At 39.7% G+C, this 24,725-nt stretch overlaps 1 protein-coding gene across 1 annotated transcript in view; it reads right to left on the bottom strand.

Annotated features, from left to right (window-relative positions):
• DNAJC3 (DnaJ heat shock protein family (Hsp40) member C3) overlaps window positions 1-24,725 on the bottom strand; it is a 114,508-nt gene that overhangs the window by 20,946 nt on the left and 68,837 nt on the right. Inside the window, exons 7-10 of the mRNA XM_030201371.1 lie at window positions 19,477-19,596; window positions 14,096-14,201; window positions 13,882-14,002; window positions 4,944-5,076 (exon numbers count right to left, since the gene is read on the bottom strand). Of these exons, the coding sequence (XP_030057231.1) occupies window positions 4,944-5,076; window positions 13,882-14,002; window positions 14,096-14,201; window positions 19,477-19,596 (480 nt within the window). The remainder of the gene's footprint in view (window positions 1-4,943; window positions 5,077-13,881; window positions 14,003-14,095; window positions 14,202-19,476; window positions 19,597-24,725) is intronic.

A 24,725-nucleotide genomic window follows, 5' to 3' on the forward strand; every position in this document is an offset into this window, starting at 1 on the left:
TTTCTTACAAAGGGCTAGCTACAAGGCACGGATTCAATGAGCAGAGGTGGCTAAGTGCTTATCTCAGTTGCGTAGTTTGGAGGAGCAACATAAGGCACCGGGATCTGTTGAGGTCTTGCGGGAGATGCAGGCCACTCGTCTGCGGCTGGATGGCATTTACTCCACTCGGCTCCAATTTTTGGGGCAGGGTAGCCAACAAAATCATTACATTCATAGCAATAAGCCGGGTAGGTCCCTGGCTCTTAAACTGAGACAGCAGAGGGTGGATCGTACTATTTTAAAAATGGATGATGGTAGGGGTGGGGTGGTGACTGATTCGCAAATGATACGTTTGCGCTTTCAAGAATTTTTTCAATCTTTATACATAGCAGATTCCTCAATTTTGGCACGTGCTATTGACGTCTTTCTTTCGGCTCACTCTCTTCCAGCCCTGTCTCCGGACCAGTTGTCCAATCTTGAGAGCCTGGTTTTGATTGAGGAAGTTTGCAAGGTTATTAAACAGCTTCCGGTGGGCAAGTCGCTGGGGCTTGATGTTCTTCTGAATGAGTTTTATAAGACCTTCAAGGGCGAGTTGGCTCCTATATTGACTGAGCTCCTTAATGAGAGCCGTGAGGGAGGTGCTTTCCCACTATCGATGAGGGAGGCCTGGATAGCACTTATCCAAAAGCCTGGCAGAGATAGAGCCAATTGTGCTTCGTATCGTCTTATCTCGGTTTTAAATTCTGATGTTAAACTATTGGCAAAGGTACTTGTGAATAGACTGGCTGGGACACCTGATCTGGTTCATCCTGATCAGGTGGGCTTTTGTGCCTGGTAGACAGGCTATGGATAATATTCGTCGTATGGTCAATTTGCTTCATTTGGCTCATCGGGATAATCTTTCGTTATGTCTTCTCGGATTGGATACCAAGAAGACTTTTGATAGAGTACACTGGCCTTTTCTGGATAAAGTCTTAGTGAAATTTGGGTTTGGCCTTTATTTTCGTGGGTGGATTCGGGCTCTCTCTGACTCTCCACAGGCATGTGTGCGTATTAACGGGGGTAACTCTTCATTGTTTTCATTATCTAGGGGGACCCACAGGGCTGTCCTTTATCTCTAATGCTGTTCGCCTTAGTTATGGAACCACTGGCTGAAGCCTTGCATTCAGATCCTAATGTTTCCTGGTGGGAGGGTGAGAGTATAAGGTGGCTCTCTTTGCAGACGATATTTTACTTACACTGATAAAGCCATTGATTTCATTACCTAATCTTCTTAATGTTCTCCATGATTATTTGCTGGTTTTAAATTAAATATGCATAAAACAGAAGTCTTGGCAGTTAGAACGTCTCAACATTTATTGGACTCTTCACCAAAAAAGTTTCCCTTTCACTGGGTTTCTAGGGGGCTTAAGTACTTGGGTGTTGTCTTGATGCCCTGCTTCTCTGATTTATTTTCTGCTAATTATCCTCCATTATTGCGAGATATCTATAGTGATCTTGACCAATGGGATCATTTGGATCTATCATGGTTTGGACACATTGCTACATTAAAAATGAATGTTCTTCCTAGATTAATGTATCTCTTCCATGTTCTCCCTCTTAGGCTATCTCAGAGTTTTTTTTATCTGGTTTACAAAGTCAAAATAATCAATTTATCTGGTATAATAGACGTCCTAGGTTGTCTAGCTCCCTTTTATATGGAGATCCTCGGAAGGGTGGCCTAGGTGTGCCTAATGTTGTCTGGTATTATCGGGTGGCACAGGCTGCGTTGGAGTGGTTTCAGGCATCTCCACAGAAGTACTGGGTTCAGTTGGAACAGACTGAGGTGGGATCACCTCCTCTTCGTTCTCTTTTGTGGATACCGAGGAAATATAAGATCCCATCGGGTATTTGTCCATCGGTGCCTAACACCTTTTATTATTGGGATGGTATGTTTTCCAAATCTGAACTGGTTTTGTCCCATTTGTCCCCCATAGCTCTCAATTCATTATTTCCACTGGGTCTTGTCCTGGGGCCCTTCTTCCATTGGGCTTCATTGGGGCTTTCCATGTGGGGTCAGTTATTTGACGATGAAGTTTTTAAATCTTTTGAAGAGTTGGTTGAGGAATTTTCAGTGCTGCCTCATGAGCACTTTACTTATCTCCAGTTCAAATATTTTCTGCCTGCCTCGGTCATTAAATCAGATTCTTTGCGAGGATTCGTTTTTGGAGGACTTGGGAGGACTCTAGGGGTACGAAGGGTCTTTATTTCTTGTCTGTATAGATTTCAGAGATATTTGACTCGACCCGCGGGGGTAAACCGAGCTCAGTGACAGGAAGAACTGGGGACTGATGTTAGTGAGGATGACTGGACTCTCTTGGAGCAGGCCTCTTTGAAGGTTTCAGTACTTTTGAAAGAGAACGCTGTTAAGGTGCTGTATAGATGGTACCTGACTCATGCTCGTCTCCATCATATGTTTCCAAGTGTTTCCAGGGGTGTCCCCATTGTGTTGGAGGGGATGTGGGAAAAACAAAGAGGGGGTGGGGAAGATAGGCTCTTTTCAAATTTAATGCTTATGATTTCGTTTTTGCATCTCTGATATGTCTCGTAATAATTTTTTATACAATTTTCTATACATTATTGATTGCCTTTTGTTTACACTATTTATTATTGATTAATTTTTTGCATTATTCATGTTTATATTTTATGATTATTTGGCATCTGTATCATTTAGGTTTTAATCTTCAAGAAGATGTCCATTATTGAATATTTTACAAAAATGTTTTTATAAAAGTTTACTTCAATTGCTTTTCGTTTGCATTATTCATGTCTTATATTTGTTTTTATAGACTCCCGAAGAAGGTGCTATGGCGCCGAAACACGGCTGTGTTGAGTCGAGTTGTTGTAATAAATATTACTTTTTATTTACAATCATACGTCTTCTCCATTGTTTGAAAAGAGCCTATCTTCCCCACCCCGTTTGTTTTTCCCTTACTTTGTTTCGTGGGGATTAAGTGCTCCTCCACACTCTGTGTGGTACTCCCACACCTTGCGTGGTTTTTTTTTTGAGGGGATGTGGGGAAAGGGGTACGATGGGGTCATTTGTGGTGGTCATGTGTTAAGGCCAGGGCCTATTGGAAGGCGATACAATGTAGGTTACAATGCAGGGTGACTAGGCCGATCCAGTGGTCACCACTTTTTTTCTTATTTGTTAAAAAGCCACCAGGCTTGACTAAATCACAGTCTTTACTAGTGCGGCATGCCATGTCTGCAGCGAGGGTGATCCTGGCGGCGCACTGGAAGCAGCCTACTGTTCCATCTCTTACCAAGTGGTTAAATAAGCTCTGGAAAATTTGTGCTATGGAAAAACTTTGGCCAATTAAATGCCATACATTAGCTAAATGGGAAGCAATACGGGGACCCTTTTTAAAACATTGTGCATATTAACATTCTGTTCTATGTGCTGATTTTGTGCAAAAAAAAAAAAAAAAGGCGTGAGAGAGGGAGAAGGGGAGAAAGAAGAAAAAAAAAGGATAATAGTGGTAAGGGGGGGGTGGGGTATTTTTAATTTTGAGAAGGTATCAAAAAATGGGGAGGGGGAATAAAAAACCTTAAATAATGGAAGTTTTATTTGATTATATTGTTAGATAGTTATTGATTTCTCAGTGACTTTTAAAGAATCAGTTTCCTGTTGTAAATGGTGGTTTCACTTTTCTGAATGTTATTGTTTCTCAGTGCTTTGTTGTGGTTGCACTCTTTGTATCGATTAAATAGCTCAATATAGACTTCTTAAAAATTAAAAAAAAAAAAAAAAAAGAGACAACTACAGATTGACGTTATTTACAATATCCTGGAAAGGTTGTTTATAGTAGAACTGAAGGATTTCAATCCAAGTATAGAATATTAGATAATTATCTATCTAGGTTGAGAAAGCATTATACTAGAGAAATGCTGTTAGGTAATCTATACTGTTAAGAGGTATGGAGCAATAATGATTTTTCTAGATGAATCAAAATATTGTTCTGTTCTACTTAAAATTCACTTCTTTTGCGTTAACCAATTAGGAATAGGTACAATAAATATTTCTCATATAGAAAAAACACTCTTAAAAGGAGAAAAACCTCACAATAAATCCCTCAGCAGATCTTAAGTCTGCTACATGGCACATGAGACTCAATCACTGGTAACAACAACAACAAACACCTTATTCATTCTTTGAATCTTTTGTTCTTTTTAACAATGCATTAATTCACATGTGAATGAATGACATCTTCAAAAAAAATAATCACATACTAGAGGTCATCCTAATGTCCCAATCACACATTCACAAAACTGGTGATTACTACGCTGAGTAAATCGTATATATGATCTGAAAGTTAGTGTGTGAACATTTCCTTAGAGGTGAGATGGGGTTGTGTTTTTATCATAAGATGTATCTATTTTAATACTCATAGACAAGTATGTTTCTACTAGTCCAAATTTGAGTACACTGAGCCTAAAATTAAGTGCCAGACATTAACAGTAAAGAATGGCAGAGAGACACCAAAGTAGCACCCACTTTCTGCCCAGTATAGGTGGATGGGGTTGTAATTGCTACTCCATGAAGATCACCCCCCCCCCTCCACCCTTAGAGTTCCTCCATTTCCTGAAAAGGTTAATTTTATGATAAATACCTAGGGCATTGGCATGAGTTGGGACTGTTTGGTAACTGAGGGAATTTACTGTTGGTTAGTTTGTGTGAATGTTGGGTGGGTGCATTCACTAATTGTTTGCATTTATTATGTTGAAAATTTTCACATAATAAAATTCAATTAAAAAATACTTGTGGCATTCAGAAAAATTCTGTTAGCTCCTCTACCAAAAGTAGCATAAAATTAATTTTAAAGAATAGCAATTTATGTCAAGGTGTATGGCTCTAAGAACATTTGATTTCCAGGAGAAAAAAAAAAAAAAAAAACAACCACCTTAGAGAGGTCTAAAGTCACCTTTTCACTCCTAAGATTTTGTAGTAATCTCTCTTCTGAGACTGTTTCAATAGCCGTTGTGCTTTTTCAAGACCTTCTCGAATCTGCTGATCATTTTCACTGTTTGCTTGGGCAGTTTCATAATCTTTAATAGCTGTTCAAAAACAAAACAATAGTCTTCCAATGTGGTATATATCATTCAGTGTAAAAAATGTAACGAAGGATGCTATATTGGAGAAACAGATGCTTAAGACAAGATTCAATTTACATAGACATCACATGAACAATACAGCCAGTAAGTAGGGCCCCCACCCCGGTGGGACAGCACTTCACAGAACCAGGACACTGTACCAGTGATTTCACAGTGAGAATACTGAAAGGTAACTTTAAAACCATACAAGAACGTAAGACCTTTAAAGTCAGGATGATTGAATATTTTAACACCCAACAGAAAGGACTTAACAAGGACCTGGGGTTCCTAGCCCATTATAAACTATAAAGCTGTATGTCTCTGTTGATCACCCCACCCCCTCACCTATCCACACCCATCCTGTTAGAATATCAATGATATGCTTTGATGTCACCATGCATACCTCCGACCCACCCCCATCCTCCCACCCTGTCAGACTGTCATAGTAATGCTTGAATGTTTTCACTTATATACACTGTCAGCTAACGCATTTGCTTATTTCCGATCTGACGAAGAAGGGCAACCTTCGAAAGCTAATCAAGAAATGTATTAAGTTATGTCCAATAAAAAAGGTATCATCTTATTTTCTTTTCCATGTTTTATTTTGTTTGATTTCTATTGATAACCTTAAGAGTGGACTAACACGGCTACCACACTCCTCTACTTTGCATGGAGTTTGAAATCTGTTGGTATAATATAAAGGGCTTATTTAGCGTATGCTAATCATTAGCACACACTAAATCCATTAGCACACCTTTGTAAAAGGATCTCTTAATACGGTAGTGTGGAGAGGACAACATTAGAAAGAAAAATACAAAGTCTCACTTTTGTATAAAGCTTGCAATTTGTTCTTAGTCTAACTTTTCCAAAAAATTAAAAAATTAGAGTGAAGAAAAAGAAAAAGGAGAAACGCACAACCAATTTGAACTACAAAAGCCATATTAAATATCTGATGTAGCTTAGCTTAGCTTAATGCAGTAAAAATAAAGCATATGTTTTAGGATATCCATAATGAAAAAAAGTCAAGAGATTTGCATGTCCTTTGTTTCTACTCTATGCAAGTCTTCCTTGCATATTTATTAAAGATATCCTACAAACGCCTGATCTGTGGCCATAGAAACCAGAATTTGAGACCCCTTCATTGAATCCTAGTTATTAGTCTCTAGACTAGTGCTGTCTGATTTGGCCAAAAAGTTTGATTTGATTCACTTACATGAATCAATTTTTCAATTCGATTCAGTTTTTTTTTTTAAGGCTACAACCAACAGAAAATACATTTCATATTTCTACTTTTGTTGTCTGGTCCTTTAATTTTTGTAATCATGTTGGTCCCAATCTCTGGTTTCCACTTTCCTCTGTCTTCTCTTCTCTTTTTTGCCAGGGGTCTCCTGGTCCATTTGGCATTTTTTCTCTGTCCATGTCCATCATTCATCTCCCCTGGGTCCCTGCCCCTATCCTCTTGCCATGCTGAGGTCGCCCCCTTCCATCCAGCCCTCCTTCTCTACCTCTTTTTCCATCCAGCCTCTGCTCTCCTCATTCTATCCATGGTCACGTTGCTCTCCTTCTCTTCCCCTACAATGCAGCAGGTTCCAGAAGTGTTGTAATGTAATAACAAATTTAGAACACTTATTCTTCAAACCAGCACCATTTCCCCTTATGCTGCTCTTTGGTTCTCAACTTTAAAATTCTTACCAAATATTTCTTAAATTGAAAGAAAGAAAGAAGTGATTAAAATAAAGGGAAAAAACAACTTCTAAACAACACTGAATGCTTTTCCAATATAACACAGCAAGCCAGCTGTATTCCCAGTACCCTCAAGCACACTGATTAGGTGTGTAAGTAATGTTCAGTATTTATGGCTTTTTTTCTTTTTGTAGTGGCCGCTGCTGCTCAACAGGAGAAGCAGCAGCGGCCGGACAGCGTTACCAGTGGCAGCTGCGGGTGGCGAGGGGGTTGATGTGCTTCGGGAGGGGGAGAGGGGGTGTTTGAGCGGCGCACTCGCAGCTGATTCCCAGGCAGGAGGAGGAGTAGGGAAACACGGAGCAAGTTGCGCCGCGTGTTTCCCTACTCCTCCCCCTGCCTGGGAATCAGCTGTGAGTGACGTCAGCCTGGCTACGGAGCCTAGCTCAGCAACTCCAGGAGCCAAGGACACAGGCAGCCACTTTAGAACGTTGGAGGTGAGAATTATTATATAGGATGAGCTGTTTCCTATTTTGCTGTACTTGGAAGTCTTATGACAAAGGACTACGTTTCTTGAGTAAGGCAAAATAATAGCATCAGATTATTTTCAAGTAGATGTTTTTTCCTAAGCAGGTGCAGCACTTAGGTTTTTTTTTTTTTGGGGGGGGGGGGGGGGGGGGTTGGTTTTTTTTTTTTTTCTATTTTGGTACAAAGCAGCAGGAGATGTTAATCAATTTATGCTGTCTTATGTACCTGACAGTGATAAAAACAACTTCTAATGCTGCCAAACAGGACTAAACACACCACCTTTAAAGTTTTAAACCACGTAGATTTCTGTTCTCACTCATATATCTGGGTTATTGATTTGCCAAGAGAACAAAGCATATTCCTTGTCTACTGCAGACAGCCTAACTCTTTGTCCAGTCACTTAGGAGCCCAGCAGGATGCATGCCCATACCTATTGCCAGCACAACCTACTGCATCTGAGATAATGAAATAGCAGGGACTCAACTATCATGTTGCTTTATTATGCATGTAGTGCTGAGCACTAGAGAGTTTAACTTCCAAGAAAAGATAAAGAGCTGAACCATCCTATGAGGTTTTATCATCTCTCTCTTTTAAATTGAAGTATCTATTACTGATTACTGTGACGTTATGCTCTTATATTCCATATCACATGCTTACTGGCACAGGACAAACACTCATGATCAAAGTTTAAATCGACAATAACATGAGGACTTTTTATTTTGCTTATTTACAGAATGAAAACACTGATACACAAACTACAAACCTTATCCTCCCAGTGTACAAAATATCACTTGTGCAATATACTCGCTAATAGGATGGGTTGATTTTAAATTGCAAGCTTATTGCAAATTAGTTTTTCACAGTATTGCATTTTAAACTCAGATTTCAGTTCCTAGGGCAGTGCCTGAAAAAAAGATCAACCTAATTGATCTCAGAAGAATTCCATTGCAAGCTAAAATTAATATTAAAGCAACTGAAATGGACACAGTATGGGGAATTGTGAATCACCCTGAAAAGAGGCTATGCCACTACCATCTACATCTGTACGGTACAGATATTCAGCTCTAACACAGGAACTAGACAGTTAGGAAAGAGGAGAACTTGCTGACAGGACACTAACCTGAGGTTTGTACATAGAGCATTCATTTCATCTACAGAATCTAAATAGAAAAACTGTGGTCGTCTCTGAAGAGGCTTTGCCCAGACAACTGGCAACACAGTAAACAGGAAAGGGGCAATATTGATCCTGGTACTTGCTAATGGAGATAGTGGGTGCCTACCTGAGCAGAGATCAGACAGTACGGGGTAAATATTCAGCCAGCGGTGGTCAGTGTTTTTTTCCCCACTGCTTGTATTATTCTCAGATATTTAATGCCAGGCCATGTCTGGACACCAGCATTGAATATCTAAGCAAACGTGTCCTGCTAACACTTATGTGGTTAAGTGCATAATGCATAATTACACTGAACAACATAGAAGTGCATAAACAGTTCTATTTATGCAGTTACATGTTGAGTATTGGCACATAACCGTATAACACCCGACTCCACCCACAGACTGTCCACAAATTAGCTAGTTTTGGCTTAGGCACTAACTGTGGATATTCAGCAGCACTAGCTGGTTAAGTGCCACTGAATTTCCACAGTTAGCCCTGGACAAGCAATTTAAAAAGTCAGGAGCCTCTCCTGGCCATTGAAGTCACTTTAAATACTGACTCATAAGGATTCTTATAATTACCGACGAGGAGTCACATGAAGCTCAAAGTCCTGAATTTCAAAAATACTAAATTTTGATAAAATGGAAAAAGTACCTTATGGAAGGAGATAATGAGAAGTGGGAAAAGAACAGACTAAACCAGAGGTTCCCAAAACATGGTACGTGTATCCCAGGGGATACACATTAGCAGGTGGGTGGTACACAGCACCCAGCAACACACCATGAAAGTATCTCATGAAAGACTCCAGAGGAAACTGGAGAGTCATGGGATAGGAGGTAGTGTCCTACTGTGGATTAAAAACTGGTTAAAAGATAGAAAACAGAGAGTAGGGTTAAATGGTCGCTATTCTCAGTGGAGAAGGGTAGTTAGTGGGGTTCCCCAGGGGTCTGTGCTGGCACCACTACTTTTTAACATATTTATAAATGATGAGATGGGAGTAACTAGTAAGGTAATTAAATTTGCTGATGACACAAAGTTATTCAAAGTTGTTAAATCGCAAGAGGACTGTGAAAAATTACAAGAGGACCTTACGAGAGTGAGAGACTGGGCATTTAAATGGCAGATGAAGTTTAATATGCAGCTAGGGCTCTTCAGCTTGGAGAAAATATGGCCGAGGGGAGATATGATAGAGGTCTATAAAATAATGAGTGGAGTGGAACGGGTAGGTGTGAATTGAATGTTTACTCTTTCCAAAAATATTAGGACTAGAGGGCACACAATGAAGCTATAAAGTAGTAAATTTAAAATTAATCGGAGAAAATGTTTCTTCACTCAACATGTAATTAAACTCTGGAATTCACTGCCAGAGAATGTAGTAAAAGCAGTTAGCTTAGCGGGGTTTAAAAAAAGGTTTGGATGGCTTCCTAAAGGAAAAGTCAATAGACCATTATTAAAATGGACCTGGGGAAAATCCACTGCTTATTTCTACAAGAAGCAGGATAAAATGTATTGTACTTTTTTGGGATCTTGCCAGGTACTTGTGACCTGGATTGGCCACTGTTGGAAACAGGATGCTGGGCTTGATGGACCTTTGGTCTGTCCCAATATGGCAATACTCAGGGTATGCCTCGCCTCCTCAATGCAACCTCCTGTTTTCTTGGAGGCAGGACACAGCCTAGCAAAGGCCCCAAGGTTGCCTGTATGAATCTCTGGGCTGCTTATACTGGCAGAAATCCAAGCAAATTAGAACATACTGTGGGGAGGTGGACAGAAAAGAAGAGATGCTAGACTAGTGAGGAAAAATAAAATAAATAGCCGATAGTATCATAAGATTAATTAACTAACTTTAGTATAACAGAAATTAGATTAGAGGTTAGGCCAGCAACGGCACAACAGGCAGGAAAGTCTGCAGTTAAAGATTGCAGACCCAACCCCTCTGCTCAAGATAAGATGAGAAAGCAAGGTCTTGCCAAACCTGGTGAGAGTGAGGAGGGCTAGCAGTCTGACTGGACCACCAGGGTCTGTTTGGGGGGGGGGGGGGGGGGGCTTAGGTTTGACAGGTCTGGGAGAAAATCCCGAACCTATCAAACCTGCTGCTTGAGAGGTCCGGGTTTGTTTGTTTTTTTGACAATCCGGACCTGTCAAACAACTTCTGTGGGAGGACTTTGCCTTGGGCACATATCCAGGCAAATCCTCCTGCAGAAGTACCCCTATATCGAAGCTAATAGTGTGCTTAAATTTGCATGCTATTAGCTTCAATCATAGGGGCATTGTTTCCCTGCGCTGTTCCGGTGCTAATTTTAAAAGCGCTATTTGGATCAGTACAGGGGATTTGATCATCTGTCCCCAAGACCTGCAGATGACCTGAGGCCCTGCCTGGGTGTGGAACAGAAAAGTCAACAGAGCCAGTCTTAACCAGCCCCCAAGAAATATGCACTGACAGGGGGATGATCAGAAGCTAACACCCCATGATCAGAGCCCTCGAATGCGTGAAACAATGCGCTCGAGGGCTCTGAACACAACTAGCATGCAAACGCATGCTAAACAGGGCTAAAGATATTCATCCCCAATGATCAGCGGCCAGCGTGCCAAAGATTGGGTCGCTGGCTGCGGCAAACCCTAACGCCAGCTCCGAGCTGGCGTTAGGGTTTGCAGATCATTGGGGAGGAATGGTGAGCCCTGTCCAGCATGCATTTGCATGCTGGCAGGCCCCCATTCCCCCCAACAGCAAACCTGCCATTTGGACATCCAGTCTTCCAATTTTCTAAGGTCTTCCTGCTATATTTCACAGTCCGCATGTGTTTTAACAACCTTGAATAGTTTTTTTATCATCTGCAAATTTGACCACCTCACTCATCATTCCGATTTCCATATCATATATGTTAAATAGTACTGGTCCCAGTACAGATCCCTGCGACACTCCACTGTTCACTCTCCTCCATTGAGAGAAATGAACATTTAACCCTAAGTTTTCTGTCCATTAACTAATTCCTAATCCACACCATAACCTTACATCCTTTCTCATGACTATTTTTCTCAGAAGTCTCTCATGAGGAACTTCATCAAAAGATTTCTGAAAATCTAGATACACTACATCAACCGGCTCACCTTTATCCACATGTTTATTCAAGCCTTCAAAAAAAATGAAGCAAATTGGTGAGGAAAGACTTTCCTCAGCTGAACTCATCCTGACTCAGTCCCACTAAACCATGTTTGTCTACATGTTGTATAATTTTATTCTTTATAATAGTTTCCAATATTTTGCCCAGAACCGATATCAGGCTTACTGGTCTATAATTTCCCAGATCACCCCTAGAACCCTTTTCAAAACTTGGCGTCACATTGGCCACCCTCCAATCTTCAGATACTACGGACAATTCAACCATCTCCATTCTCATCAAGCACATCTTATCTTCATTGCTATCGCATCTCCCCTACTCTTTTCCTCCTCTCAGTTGGGGATAATCTCAATCCTAATTCTGGCCCTCCAACTTCTACCTCACCCGTGTGGATCAAACCGCAACCCCTTGTGATACTATTCTCCTTCCTCTCATCTCTCCCCTTCTTGTATGCCCTGTGGAATGTTCACTCTTGTCTTCAACAAGTTTGCCTATATTCAAAGCCTCTCTCTTTTTGCTCTGAAAACTGGCTTTCCAGAAGTCTCTGTCATGGAGTACTTTGCCTTCTTTGTCAGGGTGATGGTGTTGGGCTACTACTCTCCCCTTCCTGTAGGTTTCAACCTCTTTCCACCTCAGTCTCACGCATACATTTTCTTTCTTTGAATTCCACATTTCTGCCTATTCACTTCACTACTTCTCCAGGTAGCTGTCATTTATCAATACCCTGATAAGTCCCCCTGACTTCTGGTTTTCCATCTTTTTCTCTTTAATTAACCATATTCCCCTTCCCTCATTCTTAGGAACTAACATTCATGCTGCTGATCCCTCTGATTTTTATGCCTTAATTTCTTACTTTAACCTTGTTCAACCTCTAGCTAAAAAATCTATTTCCCATACTTAACAGCGTGGCCTCTGCCTCAATCTTATCTCTCTAATTGCCCTCTCTCAAACTTCACTTTCTCAGTTCTTCTGACCATCATCTGATAACTTTCACACAACCAATCACCTTCCCCCAGTCTCACCCAATCACCAATACATTTTGCAATCTTCAGACTTGATGACAGTGGAGCCTTTTGTTAAAATATGTGCAAAGATGCTTAGGAGTATACATATAAGTCCTGACACATTCAGGGCACCATGCGATGTGCTGAGTGGAGGAAGTGGTGATTCTGCTTTGCCTCAGGGTAGGAGTAGGGGCAAGGCCAAGGGAGAGTCTCCCCCCACCTCACCTCCCCCCCCTGCTTATCTGGACATATGCCTGTACTGGATAATCTGATACAATTAAAAGGAAAATCCGGCCTACTGATCCAGAGATGGCAGAGAGCTCAAACTAGAAAAAGAAGAATGTGGTAGTTGAGGTTGTGGTGGCATAGCTAATAGTGCCAGTAATAAGCACACAGATCAATATCTGTGCACTTTTCACTACTGTCATTTCTCCTCTAATCCACTATGAGGGGGATAATCGAACGGGGGCACCCATCTCTAAGGACGGCCCTGTAAAAGGGCGAGGCAACCCGTATAATCGAAACAAGATGGACGTCCATCTTTCATTTCGATAATACGGTCGGGGACACCCAATTCATAACATTTAGGTCGACCTTAGAGATGTTCTGTAAAAAGGTATGTGTAAGTGGTATAGTGAATAATTGCAAGGGAGTATTGATATGGTCAGAGCATGAGCAGTGCTGCCACTTATAGCTGGCACTTAAAGAACATTAAGTTACGTATGTCCATGCTGAATTTATGCACTACATTTACGTAAGATCTATGGCTGGTGTGACTGCGGGCACCTAGATTTTATGCGGTCCGATAATGGGCTGCGCTAGAATTCCATAATGGAATCAGAGTGCTTAAATGCAATTATAGAATAGCTATAACCACAAAAAGGAGACACTCACTTACAAAATTACCTTCTCTATTAGTAACCTACCCAGCCAGCACAGAACACTCATGAATTATATCTCCCAGTGTTACCATTAACTTGTCTTCCTTTCAGAATTCTCATAAGCTTTGAGTTTCTTCTGACCAGGAATTGCTTTACAACCAATAAGCTCATCAGTGCATCCCAGTAAGAAATTACAAAGCCTGACAATCACAAAAAAATTGAACTAAAAAGAAATCATTGTATCCTTATCCCACATCATCTCAAATGATGAAGATTATAATGTTTCCCTCACTGTTCAAAGGAGATGAGTTTACATTCTTGAACTGTGAAAACATCCAATTTGTAACCTAATGCAATCTTTTGAATGACAAAGACACTTCAAAATTCTTTTAAAAAATTACCTTCATCATACTGTTCCTCTAATAAATAGGCTTCTGCCCTGTCTTTGAGAGCATTTACATTGGTGGGGTCATGATGCAGAAGTTCTGAACACACTTTTATAGCTTCGGCGGACTGTTGATTCTATATTGGAAAAATGAGGAATGAAGGTTTTCTTTAATAATTACGTTTAATATCAGATCTAGGCTATGCATTCAACATAACTATATACGTTACCTTTGAATAGCAGTGGCAGATTTTTTCTTGGGCAAGTGTAGAATAGAAAGAGATATTGGGCTCTGTTTTTGGCACAGACTGATATTTAATGATGGCATCTGCGTACCTAAGTGCAAAGTAAAGGGCACATATATTTGTGTTTAGTATATTATGTGGGGAGAATAGATTGTATTTTTTACACTTAGAACTTAAAAGCTGCATCATAAATCACCAAATAAGCCTATTAAAAAAAAAAAAAAAAAAGACCAGCAATGATGAGTTTTTGGAGCACTATTTCAAAACCTCTCTCCTTGCAGTATAAAACCGTTTGAAAAAGTATAAAAACTTAGTATAGTAACAGAAGGCCTTGGTACTTCAAAATAATATGTTATAAACAGTACAAATTACTATGCACTGTTAGGGAAAGCCCCCATAACAACACAACAGCTTGACACTTGGAAGGCCATACTATGTAACTTTGTAAGTCTATGTACCTTGAAAATGAGCACCTTAGTGAACACTAATCTTATATTAACTGACAAACTCGGAATGGAGCAGCAACTGGGTCTTACACTTATATGGTATAGTACCATGTGTTAAGTGAAATGCAGTTAATGTGTGCTAAGTGAATCTTCTTTATGTTAACTATATGGGAAGATGCTGGGCACTTTCAAAAGTTAACACAGAGGCAGTGCAGTTATTGTGCACATTAACAAACAGTAATTGCGAAATTTTAATGCAAATTAATAAAAGTGGGTCCAAGTATTTCACAGAAACAGATTCTGAATTAAGCTTCAGATGCCACAGTAAATGAGAAAAATTTGAATGGATATCGCACTTCATCAAAAACAAGATTTCTAGCGTCACACTATTAGTTTCAATGAATACAACGGAAAGATTTCCAAAGGGGAAATGGGAAAGTAGGAAAGAAAATTATCCAACTATAAGCTTGGGAAGACAGAACCAGCTTGAGTAGCCCCAAGTGGTCATTGGGGCTTCTCAAGCTGGACCTTTTTATAGGTTTACTGCAAAAATATGGACTTAAAATATCAGAATAAAAAGATCTTAATTTTCCTAAATTATTCAACCAAAGTGGCAGCCAAATGCAGAGAGTTCACACCTGATGGCTATGAAACTTAAATTCATGCTGCAATACTCAGCAATACTGTGGGCCATATATGGAGAAGCTACACAAGTCAGCGGGATTACCACATTGCAGACACCAGGGAACTCAATGAAATAATGTCAGGGTATTTCATCATCATCCAAATCCTGTCTGTGAAATCATGGTGGAAATACAGAACATAAGGAATATAACATTCGATTATTGGTTGTCAGTGGAGTGTGTACTACATTGATCTGGAGGTTCAGACAAATCTGTTAAAAATACCTAACACTAATATGGACAACATCTGTAAGAGTGACAGTCATGGTACTACGGAAATATATTAAGATGTTGGAGAATGAAGAGTATAAGTCTACAAGGGTATGACAGGAGGAGGGGTGTGAAGAAGAATGTGTGCTGGATGAAAGAAGGCAGACAAGTAAGGGACTAAGAGTGGGGCAAGGGTGCTAGAGCTGTCAGAGGAAGGGAAGTCTGCTGAGTGATCAGAATAAATAAGAAATAACAGCACTACAGGTATGTCATGCATATGATAAATGGGTAAGATAGTATGTTGGGTACGAGTGCAAGAAATAAACGAGGTTGCGGTAGGTCAGTATGGTACAGATGTTTAGTTAACAAGAGCCACTTAAGGGATGTAGATAAAGAAGCAGGAGGAGAGCTGCAAAGGAGAGGGGTAAAAGGTCCGAGATAGACAAATGTAGAGGCAATTATACACTGGAAGGTCCCTTATATCAGGTGATATAGCATGGTGATACATGCCTGAGGGAGAATAAGTAGGGTAGAAGCTGACTATGTGTATAGTTTATAAGAATGGAAGTTGGAAGGAAGGCAGGGAGGGAGCAGGTGGGATAAAGGAGAGTGGGATAACAAGGAGGCAGAAAGGCAAGGAAAACATGTGAATCCCACTACTTATAAAATGTAAAAACATGCAAGCATTCTAAAATATGACTTCGTTTATGTGCAGTTAGCATATTAAGAATATATAAAAGGACAATGTCGTTTGGGCTATGGTTTGCATTTTATACAATGGCGCCAGTATTCAATGAAGCACATGCTGTTAAAGATACCTTGATAGCTTTAACCAGACATTAAGTGAGATATGCTGCAATCTTGGTGCCACCAATTACTGCAGGTTATAAGATATTTTGATAGCAGGCCTAAAATATCTGAGTAAAGTTATATACGTGGCTGAGTTAATCATAGAGTAACTATCTAGTGGCAGAAAATTGCTGCTACCCTGTCAACTGTAACACTACCCCTGCAACAAATGCCAATGCTGCTAGAAAGAATAGTATATTCCCACAGAGTATTACTGCAACTCGTAAGCAAAATCATTGATGAAAATTCTTTAATAAAGTGGAAATAGTGTGGTCATAGACTTTTAGCAGGACTAACATGGACCATCATGTCTATTATTATTATTATTAGCAGTGCATCAATACACTCTCTTCTATATTCTCATCCCCAGTAATTTTATCACATTTAAACCTCAATTTACAGATAAAATGTTATACCCGAATGTTCTTTTGCTATTGTTCTGTTGCCTTATCAGCATCCGTTGTTCGTCCACTATTCCACCGTTCTTTTTTCCTTGTTTATTCCCTTAATGATACTTTGACTTTGTCCTAACCTAACTCCTCACAATGTAACCCATAATCGAGTTGTAACAAATTGTATTTCCATCAATACAATGTACTGTAAGCCACACTGAACCCGCAAATAGGTGGGAAAATGTGGGATACAAATGCAATAAATAAAATAAATATTATGTCCAAACAGTATAATCATTGCACACTAGATGCTCAGTCATTTTTTTAAAATAATCTACCATGTCACACTGTGTTCAAACAAAAAACTTTTGGTCAAACTTTAAACAAGCTTCTAATCTTTGTGTTTCTCTTGTCAGCAAAGATGAGTAATAGAAGCTTGTTTAAAGTCTGACCAAAGTTTTTTTTTTTTAATTTGAGTACAGTGTGGCATGGTAAATTGTATTTTGAAAACAACTGAACATCAAGTGTGCAATGATTATACTCTTTAGACACATGGCAGACCTGATGGTCCATGCTAGTCCCACTAAAAAAGTGTATGACCACACTATTTCCACTTTATTAAAGAATTTTCATCAATGATTTCAGTTATATGAGTTGTTAATACTATGTGGGAATATATTATTGTTTTTTCTAGCAAGTTTATATCCCCAGAGGTTTGAATGTATAGAAAGGATAATACATTCAAACCTCTGGGGATATAAACTTGCTAGAAAAAACAATAATATATTCCCACATAGTCCCATATAGATTTTGTTTAAAAGTCAATGAAGGACAGACTATGGTCTATGTCCCACAAATGGCAGAAGACAGATGAAGATTCAGCAGCTCTAGTATTGTATATCATTATTATTAGATAGTACAAGTGAGGATGCTGCTGTACAACTCAAGGGGGAGGGGAAGACATCTTAAACAGCAAGTTAAATAATGTTAGCAATACTTTGGTTATAGCATATATTGTCCCACGACTCCATCATATTTAACTACCTATATCTGGTTGGCATGATGGCAAATTGCCAACCAGTGTTTAAGCATGACTAACTATATAACTTGCACAGAGTAGTGGATGTGGCTCTGGCTGTCTTGATGGGTAGAGGAATGTGCAGGTCTTTATCTGCTGTCATTTACTGTGCTACTTAACTTGCTAGCTGGATACTGTGCTGAAACACAAACAGAAGAGTCAACAACAACAGCAAAAAAAAAAAAAAAAAAAAAAAAAAAAAAAAGGGAAGGTCATATCTGATCATTTTCTTTCCATTGGTCCCTCTCACTATTCCAGAACCTATGGGACAGTTGTGTCTATCAACCAACTGGTGGAGATACAGAAAACTGAGCTGAGACATCTCTTGGCATCTAGTCCAGCTCTCAGTATTTACACAGACAGACAAGCAGTACGGAGAAACTCAGAATACAGCAACCTTAAACAACTCGCTAAGTTAACACTAACCAGACAAGCAAACCCGTGTAGACCTCTCATCTCTGGACAACTTGTACAGAACAAGAGATATGCATGACGTATCATGCAAGGTGACAGTCGTTATTCGACCTATTACTTCGAATTGACTAAACATCTAAGAAACCTCGGATAGGCCTCTAAAATTGTGGAAAGGACAAATGGAAAAAATTATCAGGTAAGACCTAATTTCTCCTTCCATTACGTAGCTTCTCACTATTCCAGAACCTGTGGCATGTTTAAAGCAATCCCTAGAGTGGGTGGGATCCTGGTGCCACAGCCCTGTCTTCCAAGCGTGCCACAACATCCACCCTGTAGTGCTTGGCAAAGGTATGCCACATCGACCACGTTTCCACCTCGCAAATTACCTTACTGTCTCCAGTGTATATCTCCACCGGGATGAGCCTTTAAGACCTGAAGTACCTGTTTCCCCATAAGCAAACAAGCTGATGTGACAGTTCCCTTCAGCCATTTAGCAATTGTGGGCTTGGAAGCCATGAGGCCAAGCCTCTGTTTACTAAAAAGCGAAGTCAGTCTGCAAAACTCATTCATGACTTCCAGATATTTAATGAGGGCTCTACGTACACTGAAAGGACTCTATGTACATTGAAAAGATACAAGGAAGAAATACTGAGCTTCCTCATCCTCTCTGCGAAAGGACAGAAGATCCAACCTCCAGAAACTGGTTGAGATGAAATGCCAATACCACTTTTGAAAGAAAGGAAGGAACCGTGCACACTCATTGAAGGTGCAGCAGACCACACAGGTCTGCTTTTATAAAATAGGTTCCTATATGTGGTATGAGCACACTGGCATTCTGAAAAAAAAAAAAAAACTTCATCTACAAACTTAGCTGTGTTTGGTCAGGCAAAAGCACTCTAGAAAGCAAGATAGGATTTCCTAATGAAATATCATATACAGAAACTGTAAATGATGGCAGATAAAGACCTGCACAGTCCATCCAGTTTGCCCAGCAAGGCGAAATTGCATCTGTGCAGATTATAGTCATTCATGCATAACACTGGTTGGCAATTTGCCATCATGCCAACCACATATAGGCAGTTAAATATGATGAAGTCTTGGGACAACATTTTACAAGAATAATGTAACCAAAATGCGACTACACTGAAATTTAAAGTTCAAGGAATCCTTGTTCCCTTCATGAATAACTCAAAAGAGGTTGGCTTAATTCCAAAATTAAACGTTACACTTCTGAACAAAGCAAGGGCCTAATTTAGAGTTCTTAGGTACTGTAGAGATGGCATTCTCCTCTTACCTGCCCTCTTGTATGAGCTCCTCTGCCGACTGAATCTGCTTGTTAAGTTTCTTTACTTGCTTATAGTGAGCAAAGCACAGCTTATGATCTGGATCAAGTTTCAAGCATTCACGAATTTCACTTTTCAGAGTTAGTGAAGGAGGGGGGAAGACAAAAAAAAAAAAAAGAAAAGAAAATGATCTTTCAAAATGAACCAAATGAAAGCTACCTCTACAGTATTTATTGGCATATAACCTGCCTATGTCATGCTTAAATTAAGGCTGCATTTTGATTGCAATTAATTGCACAATTTAATTTATGTTATTTACTTCCCCCCCCCCCCCCCCCCCCACTGCAGCTCCTTGTGACTCTGGGCAAGTCACTTAGCAGTCCTTTTATTAAGTCGCAGTAAAAAGTGGTCTGCAGTAATGTAGGTGTGTGTTTTGGGCACGTGCCTGGCCAGCTTTGACTGTGTCTGCAAAAAAGGGTGCTCTTTTAATAGGACGAGAAAAGGGCATTTGGTAAAAACCGAAACCAGCACACGCCTAAAACCAGCCTGAACCCTTAACGCCATCCACTGATCTTAGCAGTAAGGGCTCACATGCTACACACGCAGTGACGGGTCGGTGCGCGCCAACTGCCGGTTACCACTGGAAATGCCACATGTGGGAGGAAAAAAATAAATACATCACCCAGGCATTATGAGTGTGCGGTAAATCTGAAATTACCACCGGGGGGGGGGGGGGGGGGTACAGTAGCCTGGCGGTAGTCTCATTTCAGCGCACGCTGCACATGCTTAGAGTCTAACATGAAGCTCCATTGCCCAGAGTCACAAAGAGCTGCAGTGGGGGAAAAAAACAACAAAAAAATGCCTTAATTGTGCAATTAATCACGATTACAAATTGTAATCAAATGAAGCTCTAAAAATATTAAAGAACAGAAAGTATTAAAAGACAAGAAATACAAAATACAAATTGAAAAATTACAAAATTAAAGAATTAAAACAGCATGCAGAGCAGTTTTGACAGTCTACTTCAGAAAAGCAAGCCTAGTTTAAATCTGGTTCTCGTATTCTTGTTTTTATATGTGAATAATATCTACCATGTGTCTTGAATATGTATGATATCTGATCATCACCAAGAACTGTGGATGTATGGATTATATTTTTAAGCATTTAAAATAAATTCTAAAATACTTTTACTCCATATCAAAAATCACTCAAGTTTCTTTGGGTATTATATATACTCTTGCAAAGGAAGCAAATGCATCTTTCAACTATATTATTTCCTTACTAACTGAAGGTGTGTTGGTTTTCACCAATAAAAAAAAAAAAAAAAAAGAGTACATTATCGTCTAAATATATTATGTTATATCCTCTTAATCATTTGTACTCCTACTCTCAGGACACTAATCTACCATTCAATTACTACAGTTTAAAAAAACAACTACAGAAACAAGCTTGCAGTTCAGTAACTACAGAAAACAAAAGATCACCATTTACAATCCACAATAATGGTCCAAAGGGAACTATTACAAGGGCAAAGAGAAGCCCCTTACACTGAAGTAAATTACTTGCATCATTTCATGAATCGCAAAGTGCCTATTTAAGCTAGGCCATACAATAAAAGGCTGAACAGGCAAGACTTCATAAGTCCACCAGACAGGTAACAGGAAACAAATAGCCAATATACTGAATTCACAAAGATAAAATAAAAAACACAAAATATTAGTAAGGAATATGAACCACACAAAGCAAATGTTGCTTATCGGCATCTGTTCTCCAAAACAGCAGTTCACTGGAAACATCATCCTGATGATGCTAACACATACATTTTCCAAAACTTTACAGCCTCCACTGCATGCAAATCTCTCTCATGAATATTCATTGTGGATATCCTGAAAACCTGACTGGCTAAGGTGCCTCCAGGAACCGGTTTGGGAACCACTGCTTTAAGGTGTTGCGGTATCTTTGATAGATGATGGCTATACTGCAATACGAAGGGCACAATTCTTATTCATTTTTCTTACCATGTGGACTTGTGAAAAATCATTGAAATCTAAACAAATTTATGACACACCATCATAATCCTAGGTCAGGTTTTCAGGATATCCACAATGAATATGCATGAAATAAATTTGCAAGCACTACCACCACTGTATGCAAATCTATCTCATGAATATTCATTGTGGATATCCACACCCTAATTCCAAAGCCTTAACGGCCATTGCAGCTGGGGAAGAGAAGTTTCTTTTCTAGACTTCAGAAAAAAAAAAAAACCCAAGAACTTAGGAATCTTTGTCCAATCACAACTGCCTCTAAAAAGAAAAACAAAACCAGGTCAAAGTTGCAATGCTTGTTTCCTTCTGACCTAACAGTAATAAAGCAATATTTCTGAGAAATGTCAGTTAATGTAATTTTTTTTTTATGTCCCCTTATACAATAAGGGTCCTCCAGCTGATTCAAAATGCAGCTGCTCATATAACAACAGCAGATATGAAGCATTATTCCTTTTCTGAACGATGCCCATTGGCTGCCCATTGTATAAGCAGATGCTAGAAGAAAACCTGTTCCAGTCCGTCATAGACCTGAGAATGAGAAGACTCCTTGTTCGGCAGGGCAATGACCTAACCAAAAAGCAAAAGACCAGTCAAAGCCATTAAACTTAATCCAAATAGGCAATCAGTGGTTAGTCTTGAAGACTGCAATCCACAGATACCCCAAACCAACCAGAAAGAGCTTAAGATCTTCTGCCAAGAATAGATAACACCAATGCCATCCCATTCGGCAAAGTTGGTAGCCACTTATCCTATATGAGTCATGGCTCTTATTGCTGTGAAAGGGGCTTCAATGGGTATAAATCTTAGGCAGTCAAGATATTTTGGTTTTTCATTCTCACTTTTTGAATATTTCTATATTGTTCTTTCACATTTATTTATTTATTACATTTGTATCCCACATTTTCCCACCTATTTGCAGGCTCAATGTGGTTTACATAGTACCGTAAAGGCGTTCACCAATTCCGGTATAAACAGTTTCACAGTGATGTTGTGGTAGAATGAGGTTCATGTGGAACAGACATATTAGGGAATCGTATAGAGGAAGAGTTACATTATGTTCATTACGTGCTTTGGTTTCGTAGTGTTGCAGGGTTCAGGCATTTAAGTTGGGTCGGTAGGGTATGCCTTTTTGAACAGGTAAGTTTTTAGTGATTTCCCGAAGTTTAGGTGGTTATACGTTGTTTTCACGGCTTTTAGTAATGCGTTCCATAGTTGTGTGCTTATGTAGGAAAAGCTGGATGTGAAGTACTTCACATTCAACATGTGAAGTACTTTGTGTAAATTAGCAAAACAAACTCAACAATGCATCTTGAATCATATTTTTTTGGAAGCAAAATAGTCAAAACAAGGGTTTGAAGACTTTGCAATGCACTGCCTTAAACACTTCTACCAGTTAGTTTTCATTAAAAAAGATTTAACTAGAGTGCAAGTATATGCATTATTGTCTTGGTCATCTCAGGATTATTACCGACAAATACTGAAATTTAAGCATACTTGGAAACAGATAAAGAGAAAGGTTTAGCACAGGAATCAGATACTTGGAAACCTGCGTGTTCAACTACCTCAAAATGTGGAAGAAAAAGGAGATAAAGCTTGACTTAGATAAGAAATCAGCTTTTATAGCTTACAGTTAGATGATACTCTGAGCTACTGTATGCAGGGACAACTTGGCTTCCTAGATGGCACTTAACTACCGATACCTACTATGAAAATTTACCAAAGATCATCATCCACGTACTAAACTGATACCTACAAGTTTAATTGCTTTAAGGGATTTTCAAGGTTAATGTGCATACATCCACGCGAGTAAATTTTCAGCTGGCACAGTGGTGGGTTTTAAGTTAAACACCAATGTTCAATTAATCTATATAGTAAATGTTGTTATCCCTAGGACCTCTTTTGGCCACACGAGTCCTTCCTATGGTGTGTGCACCATCTTCTATGTTCTTTCTTTAATATATGGTCTGGTCATTTGTGTCCATAACCCACCATGCTTTGTTGCACTTTTCACAGCCATAGTAATGTGTGCCGAGTTGAGCACACCTGACTAGTCAATCTAAAAAGCTGGTCTCTATGCCTCATGGTGATCTTTATAGCAGCTGGTGTTTTTTTTCCTGACCTAACTCTAGTATGCTTTACATATTGATTTGTTTGTGAATATGCAAATTAATCTAAAGCATATGACTTGACATAAGGATATGTAGATCCTCTCCCAATAGATAACGTGCTTTAAAGGCATGTATTGCTGGAATGACAGTATCAGCTTGAAGTAACATGCTCAATTTCACTAAAAGAAGCATGCAGGACATAAGGGGAAGACAGAGCAGGGCAGGAAATGCGGCAGTGCCAGAGACTGGCGCTGGACAACACTTCATATGGTGGGGGTTGGGGACCCCCGCGAGCCAAGTTATTTGCTGCAGCAGTGGGTGGGGAGCAGCAGGGCAGCAGACCAATATGTCCCCCCCCCCCCCCCCAACCCCAAGGTCTGGCTACACTCCTGCCCTACAGATGTTACTGCTGTGTCTTCTTAAAAAAAAAAAAAAAAAAAATTACAAAATGGACATTTGAGCCTGGCTTATTTACTTTGCCACTTGATACATTGGATTCTGGATCACTCAGATTACATGCCTTTGTCTATAGAGCGCAGCTTTTTACTTATGTACTTCACACACCTCCCTCTAGGCTCCCGCCAAATGTAAAAAATACCATTTTACTTCCTCCTTTGAGGGTCCAATGGCAGGATCTTACACATCTTTGGAATGTCTCGGCTGAGACTTTAGATTTACTCCCCATCCAAGGCAATGCTACTTTTTGTCCTGGTAGAGGAGGCCGTTTCTACACAAAGCAGGGATTGTGGGCAACAACTTTTTAGGAGTTTGGACTGTGGATGAAACGCCTCCTATTGGGCTTGGCACAAATAAACTACATTCTTTGATGCTATATGAAAAAAAAAAAAAAAAAAAGCTCAGAAGTCCCTTAGGCACAGGAAGGACTTTCTATCAATCTGGGATACATACATCCAATCACTACCCCCTCAAGCTCGTAGCGAAGTTCCTTCCCCCCCACACCAACCCATGATCTCTGCATTTCTGGGTTCATCCTTTGTCAGAGGGTCATAAGAACCAAGGCCCTTTGGCCGATATTCCCTGCTGCTTATTCAGGGGTGCTCATAAGTTTGGCTGAGGACAGGGCACAAATTTAGGAGGCTAATT

Source organism: Microcaecilia unicolor, chromosome 4 (assembly GCF_901765095.1).
Source record: "Microcaecilia unicolor chromosome 4, aMicUni1.1, whole genome shotgun sequence".
NCBI lineage: Eukaryota > Metazoa > Chordata > Amphibia > Gymnophiona > Siphonopidae > Microcaecilia > Microcaecilia unicolor.